The sequence below is a fragment of the Pelmatolapia mariae genome, linkage group LG5, assembly GCF_036321145.2.
Source record: "Pelmatolapia mariae isolate MD_Pm_ZW linkage group LG5, Pm_UMD_F_2, whole genome shotgun sequence".
NCBI lineage: Eukaryota > Metazoa > Chordata > Actinopteri > Cichliformes > Cichlidae > Pelmatolapia > Pelmatolapia mariae.
In genome coordinates, this window is record NC_086231.1 from 429490 (window position 1) to 449598 (window position 20109).

Below are 20109 nucleotides of genomic sequence, written 5' to 3' on the forward strand. Positions count from 1 at the left end.
CTTCAGAGGAAGCTCATTTCCGCCGCTTGTATTCGCAATCTCCTTCTTTCGGTCACTACCCACAGCTCGTGACCATAGGTGAGGGTAGGGACGTAGATCGACCAGTAAATTGAGAGCTTCGCTTTTACACTCAGCTCTCTCTTCACCACAACAGACCGGTACAGCGTCCACATCACTGCAGCCGCAGCACCAATCCGTCTGTCGATCTCCCGCTCCCTTCTCCCATCGCTCGGGAACAAGACCCCGAGATACTTAAACTTCTCCACTTGGGGCAGGAACTCATCCCCGACCCGGAGTGGGCACTCCACCCTTTTCCGGCTGAGGACCATGGCCTCAGATTAGGTGCTGATCTCGTTTCCACCGCTTCACACTCGGCTGTGAACTGCTCCAGTGCGAGCTGGAGGCTGTTACTTGATGAAGACTCCCCATACTCCCAAAGCCCCACCCACAGAATACTCAGATGGACGCAGTCCTCTGAGTATTCACCTCTGGTGTCCACTTGCTGGTTTGGGGGTTACACCCATGAACGGCCGCAGTTCAGTGCAGCAGCCTCTGCAATGGAGGTGCTGATTATGGTCCAATCGGTCTCAATGTCCCCAGTGTTCCTCGGAATACACACTTTTTCTTTATTTATGATCATTGTTAATATATTTTAATAAATGTATTTATATCATTTTAAGGATTTTTTTTAAAATGTTTTTTTAAATAATATTTTTATATTGATCAGTGGGTCTAAGTCCTGTCCTGGTATTTGGGGTTTCTGATTGTTTTGGGGTTTTTTTCTCTGTGGGACTGACACTGATGCCTCTGTGTGTGTGTGTGTGTGTGTGTGTGTGTGTGTGTGTGTGTGTGTGTGTGTGTGTGTGTGTGTGTGTGTAGCAGCCCCTGCAGGATGGGACTGACCCCGACCCCTACGTGAAGCTCTATCTCCTCCCCGACCCTCAGAAGATGAGCAAGAGGAAAACGAAGGCGGCACGACGCACGTGCAACCCCACCTACAACGAGATGGTACGGTCCGCTCACAGCGTCTGGAAGTGCTGTGAGATACTGCTATCGATCTGCTAAGTAAATACTGGCCCAGTTGTGCAGATAGTGATAATAATCTAGCAGTGAGCTGCATGCTGGAGGATAGAAACACAGTGTCGGTCCTATCGTGTAAGTGTCGCTCTGATAGCAGTGTTGGTATCAACCTGTTGGTATTTGGATTGTTCTGCCTATCTCTGGTGTAAAGAATCGCTGATGTCACTGTGGTTCAACTCTTAGATGTTGATATGACTAACTTTGCTGTTTCCATAGCAACGTCACCTTTGCCTCCCTCTGTGTCCCCAGCTGGTGTACGAGCGGATCCCACGGGGGGACCTGGACCAGAGGGTGATCCACCTTCGGGTCCTGGGAGACGGCGCCTTCTGGGAGAATACGCTGCTGGGAGAGACCTTCATCCCCTTGAAGAGGCTGGTCCCAGGTCAGCACTGGGTGGGCTGGCACAAACTGGGCCCCCCTGGCTCAGACTTCGCCCACTGATGGACAGGAAACGGGAGGCAGCGGACTTAAAAAAAAGAGAAGAACTGCAGGCGTTCCTGATGAGGAGGAACGACGAAACAAAAAAAGGGACATCCTTTCAAAGTAAAAGCCTTGTGGCTGCTCTGTGGGTGTCATGCCACGCTCGTTAGTTTATAAGAGACTGAGTTTTACTTCAGTGAACGAGTTCCACTAACAAACGCACTAACGAGCTCGCTCTGACCTTTGACCTGAGAGCGACTGAAGGAGTGGATTCCTTTTTTAACAGACCTACAGGAGCTCAGACGTGCTCGAGCTGTTTCTTCTTCTTCTCCTCGGACCGCAGCAGGAAGTTTAACTGTGAAAAAGGAAACGAGGACAGAGCCGCGGCAAAGAAGACGAAGCAGGTTGAAGAGCGCAGGCAGCGCTGCTGAGAAGGCTTTAGGTTATTTTTTTAGCGGGTTTGATTTATTTTTAAAGTGCGACTGACTGCCGGCTGCTTGCGTGCCTATGTTTCATTCCTGGTTTCTAAATCGTGTCATTTCCTGTTTTTAGCTCAATGATGGCGGGCGTTTTGTGATCAGCTGATTTGTTTTGTGTTTGCGCTGTAAATAAACGCAAGGTTTTCACAGTGACTGCTTCACACGTTTAAAGACGAGAGAAATCTGAAGAATTTCAAAATTCTGAAACCGTGAAATTAAATTTTTATTGTTGGATTGTTTTTGATTATGTGACTCTGTGATGTCATCACGCTGCTCATTCATTCAGCTATCACTTCTCTCCGTGAGGGCACTTTCCCCTGATTGGCCAGCATGCGGAAGCCTGCTGAGGGGCAGCCTGTGAGCTGTTAGCGCCCCCTGCCTGTGGACGTGTCGTTCCACAGGCAGGGGGCGCTCTCGGGGCAAATTTCATCCTGTTTTTGAAGGAAGAGCTCGAGACTCCATTTTTAGACATTTCAGTTTCTACTGCAGTGAAGTCGCTGAGGACGTCACAGCACCACGAGCCGCTTTACAGCACCCTACGTTTTGATTTGGGGTGTGAAGCCAGCTCCTGCTTCTGCTGCTAACGTGTGCTGGAGGTTTGGAAACAGGCGCCATCAAGGGAGGACGTCCTGTCCTGAACTCTAACCGACCAAACAGCAGGCAGCAGTAGCGTGCTAGTGTTTCGTGGGTAAATTCAGGTCTGCATGAACAGTTCAAGTGTTTGTATTTTTTCTGCATCATGTGACTGAGGTCCTGACCAATCAGATGAGGTTGCTGTGGGTGAAGAAGCAGCATGATGACGCACAGAGGCGGGCTTTGTTTGGATGCAGCTTCACTGATGACGACCTGTACAGACGAATGATTCTGAACCTTTTCTATTGTTTGCACTACACAATAAACTTGAAATGAAAGCAGCTGAAGGTGGTCTGTCCTCCTCTTCCTCCCTCCTCCCAGGGTCTACACCTGCCTCCTTTCCTGTGTCCCTGCTGCGAGGGATGAAGGTCGGCCTCGTTTTAGAAGCTTGGCTCGGTCTTTCAGATGTCTGGGGCTAAAGAGGGTGGAGCTCAGGTGAGCACAGTGTGGTCTGTAACAGCAGGTCTGCAGTTGAGGCTGAGATTTCTTTAAAATCCAAGAATGCCAGAAATCCCAGAAATTTCTTTAAACTATAGAATAGAAAACAATAGAGTCCAGGTGAACCACTCAGGTCTGCTGACTGGCTGTAGGCTCTCGGGCAGGTACTCCTGCAGTGGCGGCACAGAAAACACCCCACGGACGTCTTTGTTACTGCAGTTTTTAATAAAGTTTTATATGTACGTAGGGTAGATTTTTACAAGTCATGTGTAGCTCAGATATCAATCATTTCAATCCCAATGTTGATATTGATATCAGATCGATACTAGTGTGACTGGACCGATACTTTGTCTATCCTCTGAACTGTTAAATAATTTCTAACAAATAAATACAGTGGAACCCCGACTTACGAAATTAATTCGTTCCCGAGGGTCTTTCGTAAGTCGAAAATGTTCGTAAGTCGAAGCACCCATCACGCCTTTTGAGTGAACGATAGGCTATAGGCTAATTGCTAACTGCAACAAGTGGAACAGCGAAGCGCAAGTACGAAAGCCAAGGGGGTTGTCACATGATTCGGAAGGCATTGTGGGCATTGTAGGCAATCTGGGCTCAGCCAATCAGAGCCAGCGGATTTCGTTACGCGGGTATTTTGCCGTAACACGGGCAGAAATATTGCCGTTAAGTGCCTTCGTAACTTGAATTTTTCGTTAAATGGGGTATTTGTAAGTCGGGGTTCCACTGTATCCCAGAAACGTGTCTGAACCTTCTGTGGTGCCAGGTTTATTCACAGCCACATTTAAACTACAGGAGCTGAGCCGACCGCTGTAGACACGGGCACATTTACAAGCAGCTCTTCAAAATAAAAGCTGAAATGTGTGAGAAGGCAGGACACACTGGTCTCCCCTACAGCAGCTGCCTTTAAAGGGTGTCTGTGTCAGCAGTACTGCTCCTGTATTTACTTGGTATCAGAACGCTCAACTTTTTTTTACTCAACTTTTTTTTACTGCAGGCTGGCTCGTTTTGGTTCACTTTTTATCTGTTTCTGTAATTATTGTGAAACTGCAGATTTGACAGATCCAGTCATAGGAACAGTTGGGATGTCTTTGGTTTTTACATTAATCCTGATCTGTTTCCTGTGACGCTGATGGGACAGCAGGACCTTTGACCCTCGCCGCGTCCTCACACAGAAGCAGGTGATCCTCCACAGCGTCATCCAGCACCTAGCTTACACACACACACACACACACACACACACACACACACACCTATACCCGTTTCTTGGGTTAGAGGGACAATTTCTGAAATTTTTGGCAAATTAGACTGGACATAGGGCTATGGGGACACCGGGTTCCAGAGGTGCTAGAGCTACAATATGCATATCAAAAATCATGAAAAAAATCAGCAAACCTATACACAACTTAAAATTTAAACATTTTCTTTGCTCAACTGAGATATAAAAAAGGCTATTTTTTCAGACATTCTGGTGGTTTGTAGAGACTTTTCTGTAGCTCGGTCTATAAGGACAGTCTGGTGTACAAGGTCAGTGATGTCATCATACATATACACAAAGTATAGTCTGTTCTGAAGGGACACATGGTGTGTAAAGCCAGTCTACTGTACACACACACACTGAGTAAATCTGGTTTAAAAGGACACATGGTGTGTAAAGCCAGTCTACTGTACACACACACACACACTCTGAGTAAATCTGGTTTAAAAGGACACATGGTGTGTAAAGCCAGTCTACTGTACACACACACACACACTCTGAGTAAATCTGGTTTAAAAGGACACATGGTGTGTAAAGCCAGTTCACTATACATATACTCACACATGCACTAAGTATAACCTTCTTAGAAAAGAACGTGTATTATAAGACTGTGACTGATACATCATTATAGTAAAATTGAATAAATTTGCTTAGGCTGCTGCCCCCGCGACCCGGCCTCGGATAAGCGGTTGAAGATGGATGGATGGATGGATGAATAAATTAAAAAAATAATAAAAAGACTATATTTTGGTTTTTTCTGATGAGCATTACAATCTGACATACAAGCTTACATAAAACACCGCAGATCATATCTGTTGTGATCTACTAACAGGTGGTCAAAGTGTCATTAAAACAACTAGAAGCATAACACAACAGTGCTTGCATCAACTAGAACAAACTATGTATTATAGAGTTTTTCATTGTCCTGAAGAAACTGGCACTGAGTGGCTGACCAATAAAACAGCACCTTTGCACACCAGGGGTGAGTCGGGCTGACACCATGACTTATACATAAGACTTATATCAACACACAACACATTTGTTGAATTACTGAACTATATTTAATATAACCAACTCAATAATCAATTCCTTAAAAGGACAGCATTGTAACAATTATTGAAGGAAAATAAAAGTGAATCCTGGCATTAAAAGACTCAGGCTAACCACACATCAAAACAAAACACTGCCTGTGAGCACAGTGAAGTCAACTACATACTTTTTGAATGGAGAACACTAACCTTGAAATCAGGCCCAGAAAGGTAAAGGCTCAGACTGTAAAAAAGTGCATTTAGTGTTTAACATTTATTTATTTTTTTTTAAAGGCCAGTCCTCTGTTGCGCACAAAATCTCGAATGTTTTGAATAGATCTCGTCTCCAAGATAGGTTGTTCCTTTTCTTTGCACTTCAGACACTGCTGGTTGGTGACAGTGATACCGTTTTCAATAAAAGGCTTCATATGTTTCATCACCGCTCCTATCTCCTCCTCAGACCATGGTCTCTTCACACACCGCCTTGCTGAAACACGTAAACCTGTTCAATAAAACAAAACAAATTTGAAGTTTAAAAAGATCATGTGAGATGCACTTGTAGGTAGAGATGGTGTTCAAAACTGTGAAAACAAGCTGGTACTTGTCTAAACAAATTGTGTGTGATAATAAATAGACTGTAGACCTGATAAAATTTAAAGTTTGATTGTTTTCATTAACATGATAGTTCATCACACTGCTTGGTAAACACAAAATACATTCAGCTTCTTTATATGTTATATAATGTCTAACCACATGATGTTGGTGTTGACTGCACATAGTGCCTAGTGATGGACATGGCATCTGATTTGTATCATACCTTTAGTAACTGAGTCAGGGACAGGAGGTGAACCAGAAGTCACACAGGCATCATTCCCCTGGTCATCTAAAAAATATTGCACAGTATAAATGTATGGGCTTAAAGAGGCTTTCTGCCTACCAATCAAACACCATGGGCACAGAGGGGACAGTGACAGCCAGTTCTATTATAATAACTATACACATGGCAGTGCTGCTGAACTGGATGAAGTCAACAATACCTTGGGTAATAAGTTTACTGGGAAATGATGTAGATTTTGTACAGGCCAAATCTTGCTTGGCCAAAACTGATGAAGCATCAAAATACTAGTCATAAAGCATTAGTGTCACAATAAGGAATGGAACAACTAACAATCGACCATGTAAAAATGTACTGATGGTTAGTAATATTGTTCTATACACAATCCCAGGTTATCGTAATCAGCATAGTAGTGTTAATAGTAAAGTCTGATTTCATTTTTAATGCAATGAAAAACAGAGATGCAAGTGGCATTAATGAAACAAGAGAGCATCGTTATCATACGTGATGTGCGCTGTTAAAATACGTTACTGCACATTTCACTGGATTTGTCTCTGAACAGGACTAACTCACAGATCCCAGCTCATTACATAAGATATGTTGGGCAAACTTTGAGTACAACATTGAAAATGTACCTTGAGCTGCAGTCTCGGAGAAGTGAGGCAAATCAGAAGTCACAGAAGTTAATATTTCTTCATTGTCATTGATAGATTTTTCTAGCAAAAAAAATAATAAAAATTTTATTATATATATTTATTACATACAGTGAGGAAAGTAAGTATTTGAACACCCTGCTATTTTGCGAGTTCTCCCACTTACAAATCATGGAGGGGTCTGAAATTTTCATCATAGGTACATGTCCACTGTGAGAGACGTAATCTAAAAGAAAATTCCAGAAATCACATTGTATGATTTTATAACAAGTTTTTTGTATATTTCTTTGTAAAATAAGTATTTGAACACTTGAGTCAAACTATATTAATATTGCCTTTGTTAACAATTACAGCGGCCAAACAGTTCCTGTAGTTCTTCACCAGGTTTGCACACATTGAAGAAGGTCTTTTGACCCACTCCTCCACACAGATCTTCTGTAGATCTGTCATGTTTTGGGCCAACACAGACTTTTAACTCCATCCACAGATTTTCTATTGGACAGAGGTCTGGAGACTAGTGAGGCCACTCCAGAACCTTGAAATGCCTCTTACGGAGCCACTCCTTGGTTTTCCTGGCTGAGTGCTTCAGGTCTTTGTCTTGTTGAAAGACCCAGCCAGAACCCATCTTCAATGCTCTGACTGAGGGAAGGACGTTTTGGCCCAAAATCTCACAATCCATGTCCCCGTTTATCTTCTCCTTAATACAGTGCAGTGGTCCTGTCCCCTGTGCAGAAAAACAGCCCAGAGCATGATGTTTCCACCCTCATGCTTCACTGTAGGATGGTATTATCGGGATGAGACTCATCCTTCTTCTTCCTCCAAACCCCAACAATGGAGTTTAGACCAAAAAGTTTTATTTTGGTCTCATCTGACCACAGGACTTTCTCCCATGACTCTGGATCATCCAGATGGTCCCTGGCAAACTTCAGACGGGCCTGGACATGGGTTGGCTTAAGAAGGGGAACCTTCAGTGTGATGAATGATTTTAAACCATGACGTCTCAGTGTATTACTGATAGTAGCCTTGCCAACGGTGGTCCCAGCTCTCTTCAGGTCATTGACCAGCTCGTCCCGTGTAGTTCTGGGCTGATTCTTCACCTTTCTTAGCATCACTGACACCCCACGAGCTGAGATCTTACGTGGGGCTCCAGTCCGAGGAAGACATTAGCCTCTTCCATTCAGGGGCGCCTGCAGGAGTCTTGCAGAGGGTACGCACAGTCACCTGCACACGCTCCATCGCGCACACGCACATGCGTGCACGCGCACTGTGAAGGTCTAAAGTTTTGTCTCTTGTGTCGTTGGACAGCTCTTTGGTTTTACTCATGTTGCTGCAACACTTTTGACAGATTGTGGGGTGCGCATGTGTCTTTATGAAAGCTAACGGCATCAAACAGGTGCTGCTAAATTAGAATCATGAGCAGAGTGTAGTTGGACTGTTTAAAAGCAGAATAACAGGTCTTTGAGGGTCAGAAATCTGCATGATAAGCAAGTGTTCAAATACTTATTTTAAGCAGTAATATACAAAAATATTTTAATAAAATCATACATTGTGATTTCCGGAATTTTCTTTTAGATTCTGTCTCTCACAGTGGACATGTACCAATGCTGAAAATTTCAGATCCCTCCATGATTTCTAAGTGGGAGAACTTGCAAAATAGCAAATACTTACTTTCCTCACTGTAAATGGTATTAACTACACAGCAAAGTACAAACAGAACTGCAATAACATTATCTAAATATATAAAAATTTAAATTTTAAATATTTTATCAATACAACTGCAAAGTCTATAACACAGAATACAATAATTTCAGTACCTCGCAATGTGGAAGCATCAGGGAGTTGCTGTGATCCAGTAGCCATCCCATCTATGTCATCTATAAAATTGAAAAAATGTTATTAGACCAACCATATTCACAAACACCAAGCCGATTTAACAACATATAAACCATGCATACCACCAATTTCATCCAGAGTTTTTCCTTGAATGTCCTTCACACTTCCCTTCTCCATGGCCATGAGCAACTTGGAGATCTTAGCCAGCTGAATTGTTGATTGGGGCAGTCGATAGTATTCTCTATGGACCCTGATGTCATGGCCGAGGAAATCGGCCAGCTGGTCTAGTTCATTATCTTTCAAGTTCATGACTTGGCTTATCGTGGCAATCTGTTTGCGAAGGTTAGTTGATCTGAGGTTCTGAGGATGTTCAGCTCCGCAAGCATCTGCAAACTGACCAAACTGCCCTCTGTAGTGACCATCACTACAAGGAATGGCGAAAAGGTACATATTGTTTTCAGATACCCCGCACTCTTTCCTCTTACTAACGAGGAGTGACAGGTTATCGGTCATATCAGAAGTCAGGATCACAGCCACCTTTCGTCCTTTTTTCCCCTTCAGTTCCACTCTGGCAAACTGTTGGCAAAGCCTTTTCTCAACTTCTGTAAGCCCAGAGCTGATGTCATCGTTTAGTTTGGACATGTCACGATCTTCAAAATTTTTGACAGTCATACGTGCTACTTCACCTTCCCTCCTCCTATTGAACAAAATCACTTGACAAAGGATCACCTTTGCTAGTGCTGCGTAAGTTCCTGCTGTTGGGTTATCACCTAGTTTCTCCCTAGCCGATTCCACTTGCTGACCAAGATATAACTGCAGCTTCTGAACATCTCTGGTCAGTGGAAGGCTGTCGACCTTGTTGTATTTTGCCTCACTCAGGTTTGATAAGGCTGAATGGGAAACGAATTCAGACCACTTTGTTTCATGAAGTGTGTGAAACCTCCTGATTGAATCGATCGCCTCTTGATCCTCTTCCATGAGAGCACGACACATGATAATATCACTTATTTTTCTGAGAGAATGTCCAAGCTTCAGGGCCAAACTTGGGGCTTTGAATGTGCTGGTTTCAGTATCAAAACCTGAAACTCTCTTGACAGCATTAGTAAGAATAAAGAAGTTGGCTGGTTTTATTGCCTCTTCCATATTATGGATTCTTGTTGTGTGACGCAAAGTCACAAGTAATCTCCCAAGTTCCCTTACTTTCTGTCTTATATACTCATGCTTTGATCTGTCACTTCCATGCTTATTAAAAAGAGACTGAGCCAACTGCATAATATAATGATCATTCCTTATTGCACTAGACACATCATCCTTGTGCATCTTGCCCAGTACTGAGTAGAGTTCACTTGAAATTGGCTGAGACATTGTGGATTGAGTAGATGCTATACCAAAGACTCTATCTTTCAGCTTCTCTTCAGCATTATTCTCTGGTCTTAAAGCACATCTTTTCATATGCCGAGAAACTTCTTTTCTGGATATCATACCCTTACAGTATAAGCAGTACTCGTATGTCTCAGCGCTGCTGCTGCTCTTTTTTGAGATCCTTTTCACTTTAAGACAACCTGATCCTGTGGTTTTAACAGCAGAGTTGTGCTTGAAGTTACCAAGGTTTCGTAACCTTTCAAGATGAACTTTTCTGTCCTTTGATGATTTGGGTAACTGAAGCACCTGGGCGACTTCAGCATTTTCATTTACATGCGTCTCCAGATGACGTGCAAATTTTGTTTGAGGTTTTCCACACACAAAACAAAAATTGACTGTGCTTTTGATTAATTTTGTTGACTTGGTTGGGGATTCATTTTGGCTAATATCTACAGTACTCTTTTCGCTACATGCATCTTTTGTTTTCTGCTGGCATGACTCTGAGCTGTCTGGTTCTTGGTCGGGATGAAGATCATCAGTAGTTTCAAGATCATTCAAAATGTGCTCAAAGTTGTTCTTAACATCCATGGTCTGTTCTTTTTCAGCAAAAGTAACGCATAAATCAGGCATGCTAGCAGCATGGGAGTTTTTTGATGGTCCAGGTAACTCAATAGACAACTCTGTTCCTGAGCTTTCTGAATCTGATGCAGAATTTGGGATGTATTCTTCATCAGATGAGACATCACCCTGTTCGTAAATGCAGCATAGATTAAATAACAGAAATAAACATGGGAAGGATAAATGCTAAATTGTTCACGTCACAGAGCTCGGGACGTAAACCAAAGTCTCTAGATGTCTTAAAAGTACTAAGAAATACCTCCTGATTTAAAGAAGAAAATGTGCAGCAGATATGTATTTTGTGCAAGTATTTTGATTCTGCTTGATCAATTTGCAATCTGTGATCGATTCAGTACTTTTTTGATATTTGTCCCATTTCTAATATCCAATTTATATTTTTTGAACAATGACATTAACAAAAAAAACACAAACAAAACAAAAAAACTAAGACACCAGCCCTAACCTGGTCCCAGAGCCCCTCCCACAATGACCCCCACAGATCAAAATTTGTAAAACTTTTGAGACTAGATTGTATGAAACTGTTTTTTTTGTTTGTTTTTTTTTTTTTTTTTTTTTTTTTTACAAAGGATTATAATACAATCTAAGTAATATTTTTACAATGTGTTTATTTCTGGCCTCTCTCACGTAACTTCTACACTCTATCCAGTCCAAAATCTCTCTGCTTTCAATTCTCTGAGACAACACTTACAAAACGGATTATCCTTATAATTTTGTGATGAAAGAAAAAGGAAGAGCAAGCAACATGTGGCAATCTTCACGAACTGCATCTACGTCAATATTAACTATATTATAATGAAGCCTGCGTAAATTCAACCTGGGAGACACACCTGCACATCGTCTCCATCATCATCATCATCATCACCTCAACTCCCTTCAGCTGCTCACTCCGGCGCAGCCAATCCGGAGCTCCCTCGCACCTACGCCTCCATTCAGCATCCGGGCATTTAAGCTCTTTCACCCATAGCTCGGCCTCTCAGCGTTTTTGCATCCCTCCACCACCCCTGCAACCCCATGCTTGCCCCCTGCCTCCATACCACCACCAGTGTCCAGACCCCGGGGGAACACCTCCTACTTCAATCAGCAATGCTTTTATCAACAGTTTTCCCGCTGGGGTCTGACCGCCAAATATTTAATGTTCAATAAAGCATGTCTAATTCTTTCTCCATATCTGAGTCTTTCCAGGTTGAATTTCACTGTACACTTACGTCGGACATATCCCAGTCTTCTGAAGATGTCTGGAGGCAGATCTTATGCCACACACAACGGCATTCTACAAATACAAAGAAACCACAGCATTAGACAACAACCGATGATTCATTAAGTTATAATTTAAAAAGTAGCGATCCCACACATCAAATTATATTCACAAAGACCACTAAATATAAACAAGCATAAAGTGAATTTAAAACAAACGCATAATTCAGAATAAAAAGCAGATTTTGTTTTAAGTTTAAGACACATTTTAAACTTATGAATATGATATACTGCATCATCCTAATAATCAATTTTTTCCATCAGATTTGAGATATAAAACATTGTTATTTTAAAAACAGACTAATTCTCTCTCTCTCTATATATATATCTCTCTCTCTCTCTATCTCTCTCTCTCTCTATCTATCTATATCTATCTATCTCTCTATCTATATAGAGAGAGTTTGACCTGACCAAACTACTCATTATGGGCCATGTTTCAGAATGCATTCTTGGCTCAAAGACTTCTGGCAGAATGATCTAATGAGAAACAGAAAAGCTAAAATGTTTATCCTACATTAATTAATAAGGATTGAGATGAAAAGGACTTCTACTAAAAAGTCATTGAAAATGTGTAGAGACACCATCAAGCATTTGTATTGCAAATTGCCTGATTGATCTATTGGAATAGGTCTGGATTAATCAGACCCAGTACCTTATTGGGCTTCCTATATTGACATTGTAAGAAGTTTGCAAGTTTGATGCAATGTTTACTCAAAGGGTTTATTATCATCAAACATCATCTTCCAAGTTTGTGTGTATATGTGTAATTACAGAATGACAAACAGACTTGAGGGCAGTTTACTTCATACATGTTGATACTCTCTTAAATATAATTAAAGATTTGTGCATTTTGCTTTATCTTTATATAACAGATCAAATCAGGAACTGTGGTTTTTGCATTGTAACATCACAAATAAGCTAAATCAGCATTGTCAGTACGCATGCACGGCGCGGCCGGGTCAGAGTACACCACTACCCACGATGTAAAGGCTGAATTATACTTCTCCGTCAGATAAAGGCTTGGTTCTTTTAATACATCCATGGATATAGGCCTACGGGGAAGTGCTGTGCCAGGGTTGCCAGACGTCAGTGGCCAAACCCCGCACGAGCGTCTCCGGGCACCACAGAGGCTGATGGCTCCGGATATGAGGCTTTGAAAGTGAAAGTTTATTTGCAGCTGTCGATTCATTGTACCAACCTTCTCTCAGCTCTAAGGGATCTGGAATTGTCATCTGACAACTGTCAGTCTCGATCTCGAGCAGAGACTTATATCCAAGGTAGCATAGCCTCCCGCTCCTGCTGTTTTGTTAAAACTATAGGGGCTTTTTGTAGTGAAAACGCCCAAGCGAGGGCCACGAGTTCTTTCTTTCTCTTCCCAGCAGCACTGTATCCCCGTTTCGTACCAAATTCTTTTAAAACATTGACTTTAGGACGCTCAAAATATTCAATATCGCTATCACACGCGGCCGTGTTTACTGTTTACGATGCACGCTGGGTAGTCGTGACCCTTGACCCGGACAGGCATGCCTTGCGCACGGTGAGATGCTTATTTAGCTTATATGAGCTTGATGTTGAAAGAGTGAAACAAAGATTTAAAGTTGTAAAGTTCAACAGTCTAATCAACAAAGAGTAAGAGGGCAATATACATTATTACAGTATGCTCTCTGTTCTCTGCCACACTAAGCAGACAAACTCAAATGCATGATATGTGATAGTATCTGCCATTACACTGTGTATCATTGCAATGGTTTGAATTGATAAAACTTTGAAGTGATTTTTTTTATTCTTTACATATGAAAATGTAGACCTGACTCATGGTAACTTATGGTATAGTGAAAAAATGCATTAATTAACACAAGATAAATAATACACTTACGCTTGCATCTTAGACCGTGCCATCTGATAGCTGTCAAAGGTGAATGGCATATCCCGCATTTGTCAAGTTTCACCGATTCAAATACCAGCCTATGAATTGTACACTGGAAAAAATTAAAAACATGAAATGAAACAAAACATTTTTACCCAAATATTTTATGACGAATTAAAAATAATGTTTGACCGTTTTACATATTTTCTACTAATCCTTCTGGAGAGATGGAAATGGAGATAGGAGTTACTTTTTAGATAAAATAGTGAAGCATATCTATTCAATTCCTGAGATTTGTGAGTTAGAGAGAGGGGAATCTATTTAGATGAAGCAAAAGTAAAATACTAAGAAGCTAAAGTGACTGAGTAAAAGGTGCATGATTTAAAGACTGTACATGCAGTATAATTGTAATCAATTGATAAACATGATCTTTACAAACCACACTATTTACCAAACTACACATTGATACAATCTTTAGTAAACAGATGAATCCATGCTAACCTCATGCTCAGAGTTGTCTGCTGTAGGTCTAGATGACTGACACTCTGCTCTTAATTCTCTGTCTGTAGAAGAGAACACAAGACATGGAGGCATAGTGCTTTGCAAGACCCCAGGGTTTAACAGGTAGTGCTTACTCAAGCAGGGACTCACCTGTGAATGAGTCTGTAGAGATCACATGGTGCTCCACGTCATGGGCAATAGGCTCTGCAACACACTGTTGACCAGAAGGGATGCTTGCGATCTTTAGCTGGGTATGAAAAGTAGAACAAATATTGTAAACATCTGGCAGCTACAGTGGAAATGTATTTAATCCACTACGAGTGGTCTTTTCTAACCAGTGTCCCCTCAACCCGTGTGTTTTTCTGAGTATGCCAAACACTGGAGATGAAACAGTGAAAGACTCTGTTTGAGCTCAGATGTCAGGACAGTGTTCTCACATACCTTGAGTTTGTCTGTGTCAGACACACACACATAGTTAAGCATTTTCTGTTTCACCTTCAGTTAAATACAGTTCTAACTCTCACCCTAACTGCAAGGAAACAGAGTGATTAACCCTTACCTAGTAAAGTAAAGCCAAAGTAAGACAATACTAAGAAGCTAAAGTGACTGTGAGTAAAAGGTGCATGTATATGTCTGACACAGAAAAACCCAAGGTTTTCAAGGACACTGTCCATCAGCCTCATAATGACATCTGAGCTCAAACTGATGCTTTCACTGTTTCACCTCCAGTGTGTGGCCACTCAGTAAAACACACTTGTTAAGGGGACACTGTGGTTAGAAAAGACCTCCTGTTCTAAATAGAGGACATTTCCACCACCGCTGCCAGATGTTTGCTAAAATACTCAAAATGGAGTTTCATGTAAACACCATAACACTTCTAACCATTGGTCAATTTTAAAACAAAGGTCAATTTCAACTCACCTCACAAGCAGAGTCATTAGGCACAGCTCTGGATGATTGTGGCACCTCTTTCGATTTGCTCTCTGTACAAGGGAACACAAGGAGATTCAGTGCTTGACTTTCGTTAAGTCAAAAAAAACACATCTACGCATAACGCAATCAATTCACATCCCTGACTGTCACAATTCTACTCAAAATATCCATCAAGACACTATAGAATCATCAGAAATGTCCCAATACTGGCACATTTTTCATGCAGCAAACCTTCAGGCATGTCATGCATTGCCAGAAGTTAACATTTACTCAAAACTGACCACTGGTAAGTTCTTCTGAGAACGCTTGGGGTGACAACTCCCGACACTGGACACCAACTTCACCAATTAACTCTTTCAGAGAAGAAGTGCCACGCTGACCTCCAACAGAATGCACCTAAAAAGATGCAAAGATGAACAAGCATCAATGGTACAGTGTCCATCTGATCAAGAGGGACACTCTCAGTCAAACCTTAAAACACCCAAATGATGTTGAGAGGGAAATGCAATGTTAAATGATGACTACCTGTACGTACAATGATTTAAAGACTGTACATGCAGTATAATTGTAATCAATTGATAAACATGATCTTTACAAACCACACTATTTACCAAACTACACATTGATACAATCTTTAGTAAACAGATGAATCCATGCTAACCTCATGCTCAGAGTTGTCTGCTGTAGGTCTAGATGACTGACACTCTGCTCTTAATTCTCTGTCTGTAGAAGAGAACACAAGACATGGAGGCATAGTGCTTTGCAAGACCCCAGGGTTTAACAGGTAGTGCTTACTCAAGCAGGGACTCACCTGTGAATGAGTCTGTAGAGATCACATGGTGCTCCACGTCATGGGCAATAGGCTCTGCAACACACTGTTGACCAGAAGGGATGCTTGCGATCTTTAGCTGGGTATGAAAAGTAGAACAAATATTGTAAACATCTGGCAGCTACAGTGGAAATGTATTTAATCCACTACGAGTGGTCTTTTCTAACCAGTGTCCCCTCAACCCGTGTGTTTTTCTGAGTATGCCAAACACTGGAGATGAAACAGTGAAAGACTCTGTTTGAGCTCAGATGTCAGGACAGTGTTCTCACATACCTTGAGTTTGTCTGTGTCAGACACACACACATAGTTAAGCATTTTCTGCTTCACCTTCAGTTAAATACAGTTCTAACTCTCACCCTAACTGCAAGGAAACAGAGTGATTAACCCTTACCTAGTAAAGTGAAGCCAAAGTAAGACAATACTAAGAAGCTAAAGTGACTGTGAGTAAAAGGTGCATGTATATGTCTGACACAGAAAAACCCAAGGTTTTCAAGGACACTGTCCATCAGCCTCATAATGACATCTGAGCTCAAACTGATGCTTTCACTGTTTCACCTCCAGTGTGTGGCCACTCAGTAAAACACACTTGTGGAGGGGACACAAAACAGATAAGCTTGCAATCATCACTTGGGAAAGTCATACAAATTCAAGATTTAGTTAAACCAGATTGAATACCACCAAGAGGACATTTAAATATTGTGACTAGGGCTGAAACAACTAATCGACAACTAATCGATTATTGAAATAATCGTTAGTTGCAGCCCTAATTGTGACATCTAGATATGTAGGTTTTAAACAACAATTCATAGGGGGAAAATTTTTTTTAAATGACCCACCTTTTTCCGCCAGGGCCATTCTTTCCCACCATAGTCATAAGTAATTTCACTTCCTGCCGCAATTTCCTTCAGTGCAAAAAGGCAGAGATGTGGCTTCCCTTCTGCTTCAATCAACTTCATTCTGCAATTTGGTGTCCTGTGTTCATCGTTTACTAGTCGCCCAAATGACCCATCTTCAAGTGCTCCATCAATACTGCAAATTTGGAAACATACATTAAACAAACATTTATAGTGACACGCCTATGAACTATACTATAATTTTTAAGCACCAACACAAACACAACATCCAATACAAGTTTAGTTGTTAAATGCATAGTTGATAAGTTAAAGAGGGTCCATCAGTCAAGGACGCGTTGCTTTCTGACTCAGATAAGTGTTTGCGCTCCTACTTGTGCTTAGAGCAGGGGTGCTCAATCCCAGTCCTCGAGAGCTACTGCCCTGCAGCTTTTAGATACGTCCTTGTTCCAACACACCTGAATCAAATGAATGCCTCGTTATCAGGCCTTTGCCAGACTTGATGGCATGCTGAAGAAGTAATCCAACTATTTGATTCAGCTGTGTTGGAGTAGGGATGCATCTAAAAACTGCAGGACAGTAGCTCTCAAGGACTGGGATTGGGCACCCCTGGCTTAGAGCTTAAACGTGGTTTTGTTGTACTGTTGCGCTGACCTAGTAGGTGTGGCTGTTACTCTTCTCTTCTCTTCCTCCTCTTGCCCACTACCTGCTCTGTGCTGCTGCTGCTTGCGCGTGGCCGCTGATTAGACCTTGTGCAATCTACAGCTAAGCGCAGCCTGGTGCGCACTGCTCCACCAGGTGAGTTGAATTAGAGCAATCAAGGGCGGGCGTGCCTAGTAGACCTTAAAATGCATGCAGCAGTCATTTAACCCGAGTGCGACATACTGAGAGGACAGCAAACCAAGCACAATCCACTTTCCACTGTGAGGAAGACTTTGAGTTAGACGGGCTATTGGTAAGCTCGGACTCATATTTGCTGCTTATGTTTGGGAACTATGGAAGCTCAATTGTGGAAATGTATTTATGCTTTGGGAAATAGTTACTGCATTTAAGTTTAAAAAATTATATTGATATTAAAATAAATGTTTAAGTTTGAATAAATTGTTTATGTAGATAGTGTTTCCCACACATTTATGTTAATTAATACTAAAAGTAATTACCCCAAATCCTTGGTTAAATCTTAAAACTAGTGTAAATATGTTTGGTTTAATTTAAGGAAAATAATTCTTTGTAAAAAAATCCTTGGTTAAAGTCTTTATTAAAATATTTGTAAACTCTAAAATGTATACTTTAAAAATGTAATTGTTACAGAAAGTGTAAAAAATGCAAGGTAGACCACAGTTTATTTCATCTTCGTTGTTTGAAATTACTCACCTCTGATTTAAAAACTAATGAATGTAAAACTAAAACTAGGATAAATGATAGTTTAGACAAAAGTGGCTTTACTGAAGTGTATATTTTTGTTATTTCATTTGTCTTCTGTATAATGCATTTAATTTATCTGAATGATTAATGAAATGTTCTTTATTTTTTGTGTTGAAAGGTTTTTCACCTATCCATCAAGCCATCCATCTACCTACCTCACAGACAGAGAACACTTGACATGTACTATTTTGGCATTGTACATATTATACAGTAGTTTTGGACACAGTATAACAGTGCACGAGTCTCCGTGTCCACATGTGCCAAATGCGCACAGACACAGGGCCGCTCATTCAGCCCTGGCCATTTGAATTTTCTTATTATTTTCTCTATCTCTATATTATATTTTAAATCTTCACAGCAGCGTGAGCACACTGTCTTAGCTGTAAAATGTAGGCTTATATTATTACCCCTCTAACCCCGTACTTTACGCCCGTGAGTGTGTATTAGAGAAGGCACACACAGGCTGAATACGGGGACTGACGGGCCCTCAGCATATGTGGGAGTCCCGTACGTCCCCAGTACAGCGAGTTCCCGGGGACCACAGGGTCACCAGGAAATGAGATCCCGCTATTCCACGGGTCCGTCACTCCCCCTTCTATAGATTCTGGGGACTGACGGGGCCGGGTACTAGAGGTAAGGACTCGTTAAAGAGCAATATGAGATGTTTGCTTCAGAAATCCTGACCTTGCAATAGAAATGTAAACATTCAGTCATTTTGAACTTACCACAATGTCTTCTGCTTCCATATGAATTCAAACATGAAGACTGAACATGCGCTGTGGTACAGGTTACGTCTGTGTTCAGCTTCAGTTGCATCAATAAGCTCCCCTCTATACTCGACCACAAAGTCTCCTTGTTTGAAATTGGCTAAAGTGAAGATGCCACGACCTGAAAACACAACCATATTAGAGACACAGGCGTGGCAGCACTGCAAATAATCAATTCATTAAATATGTATATCTGTAAATTGCAAGTATGCAATGTTGTGCTTTTTTTCAATTCTACATATATAATAAAGAAAACATGTCCGACTGCAGAAAACATAAATAGCCAGGCTTGCTAATAACTAAATTATTATTAAAATACCTTTAATTTTAATTTATATTGATGTTTGTACAGGTCACCACTGGTGATGCGTAACCCCTCAGTCTAGCCTGCAATGTGTCAAAGTCACTCACCTTTAACTGAATTAATAAATTTGATTTCTAACATTGAATTCTTGTCTCTTCTTGCAAGAATGTGATTAATGGCATCCTGAAGGGGAGTGGTTCTCCGTGACATGATTTGCTAAGGAAATTAAGATAAAAATGTAAACAACATCAAAACTTAAAGCCTTTATGCTTACAAGGGCATTAGTAAAGCCTGAATGAGAAGCACCCCCCATGTTAGCGTATTATTAGTTTAAGGTTATTTTAGTTTGGTGATGAGTGCTGGAGGGATTCTGGTTAACAGATAAATGGATGGGGGCGAGGCTGTATTTGTGCAGATTAACTTGACTGTGTTCCACCTGTGTTGATTAAGTCAAGTATCTGACATGCTCCACCCAATTTTTCTTATTTCACTAATAGCATGGATACTGAAACTGTTTCAATTGAGTTCTATGCTTTCATTACATTCACATAACAGACACAGACAAGGCTGATGTCTGAGTTGTTTTAACAGAAAGCATGCACTTGCAGATATTAAAGATACTTAAAAGTCCTAATTTAACTAAAGCCCAACTCTGACTTAGCCTAAACCTGTCTGTCAAACTAAGCTTTAGATCTCTCAGGAATAATG

The 20109-nt window shown here is 41.3% G+C and overlaps 3 protein-coding genes across 4 annotated transcripts in view; 1 reads left to right on the forward strand and 2 right to left on the reverse strand.

Annotated features, from left to right (window-relative positions):
• pik3c2b (phosphatidylinositol-4-phosphate 3-kinase, catalytic subunit type 2 beta) overlaps window positions 1–2893 on the forward strand; it is a 40747-nt gene extending 37854 nt beyond the window's left edge. Inside the window, exons 32-33 of one of the 2 annotated variants that reach the window (XM_063473286.1) lie at window positions 883–1008; window positions 1330–2893. In XM_063473286.1, coding sequence (XP_063329356.1) covers window positions 883–1008; window positions 1330–1521 — 318 coding nt within the window. In that variant the 3' untranslated portion in view covers window positions 1522–2893. Of the gene's footprint in view, window positions 1–879; window positions 1009–1329 lie in introns of both variants that reach the window. The other variant, XM_063473285.1, reaches the window with a different exon arrangement.
• Window positions 2894–5476: 2583 nt separating this feature from the next.
• On the reverse strand, window positions 5477–9393 carry LOC134626872 (uncharacterized). The gene is made up of 5 exons (XM_063472763.1): window positions 8792–9393; window positions 8651–8710; window positions 6819–6899; window positions 6166–6231; window positions 5477–5850 (listed from the first exon to the last, which is right to left on the reverse strand). The coding sequence occupies exons 1-5, from the start codon at window positions 9339–9341 to the stop codon at window positions 5627–5629; spliced, it is 981 nt and encodes a 326-aa protein (XP_063328833.1). The 5' UTR covers window positions 9342–9393; the 3' UTR covers window positions 5477–5626.
• Window positions 9347–19611, reverse strand: LOC134627443 (uncharacterized). The gene is made up of 13 exons (XM_063473511.1): window positions 19509–19611; window positions 19056–19218; window positions 16891–17083; window positions 16037–16133; window positions 15887–15948; window positions 15507–15621; window positions 15214–15275; window positions 14443–14539; window positions 14293–14354; window positions 13801–13903; window positions 11876–11940; window positions 10490–10778; window positions 9347–9366 (listed from the first exon to the last, which is right to left on the reverse strand). Exons 1-13 carry the CDS (start codon window positions 19609–19611, stop codon window positions 9347–9349), a joined length of 1431 nt encoding a protein of 476 aa, XP_063329581.1.
• Between the last annotated feature and the right edge of the window lie 498 nt (window positions 19612–20109).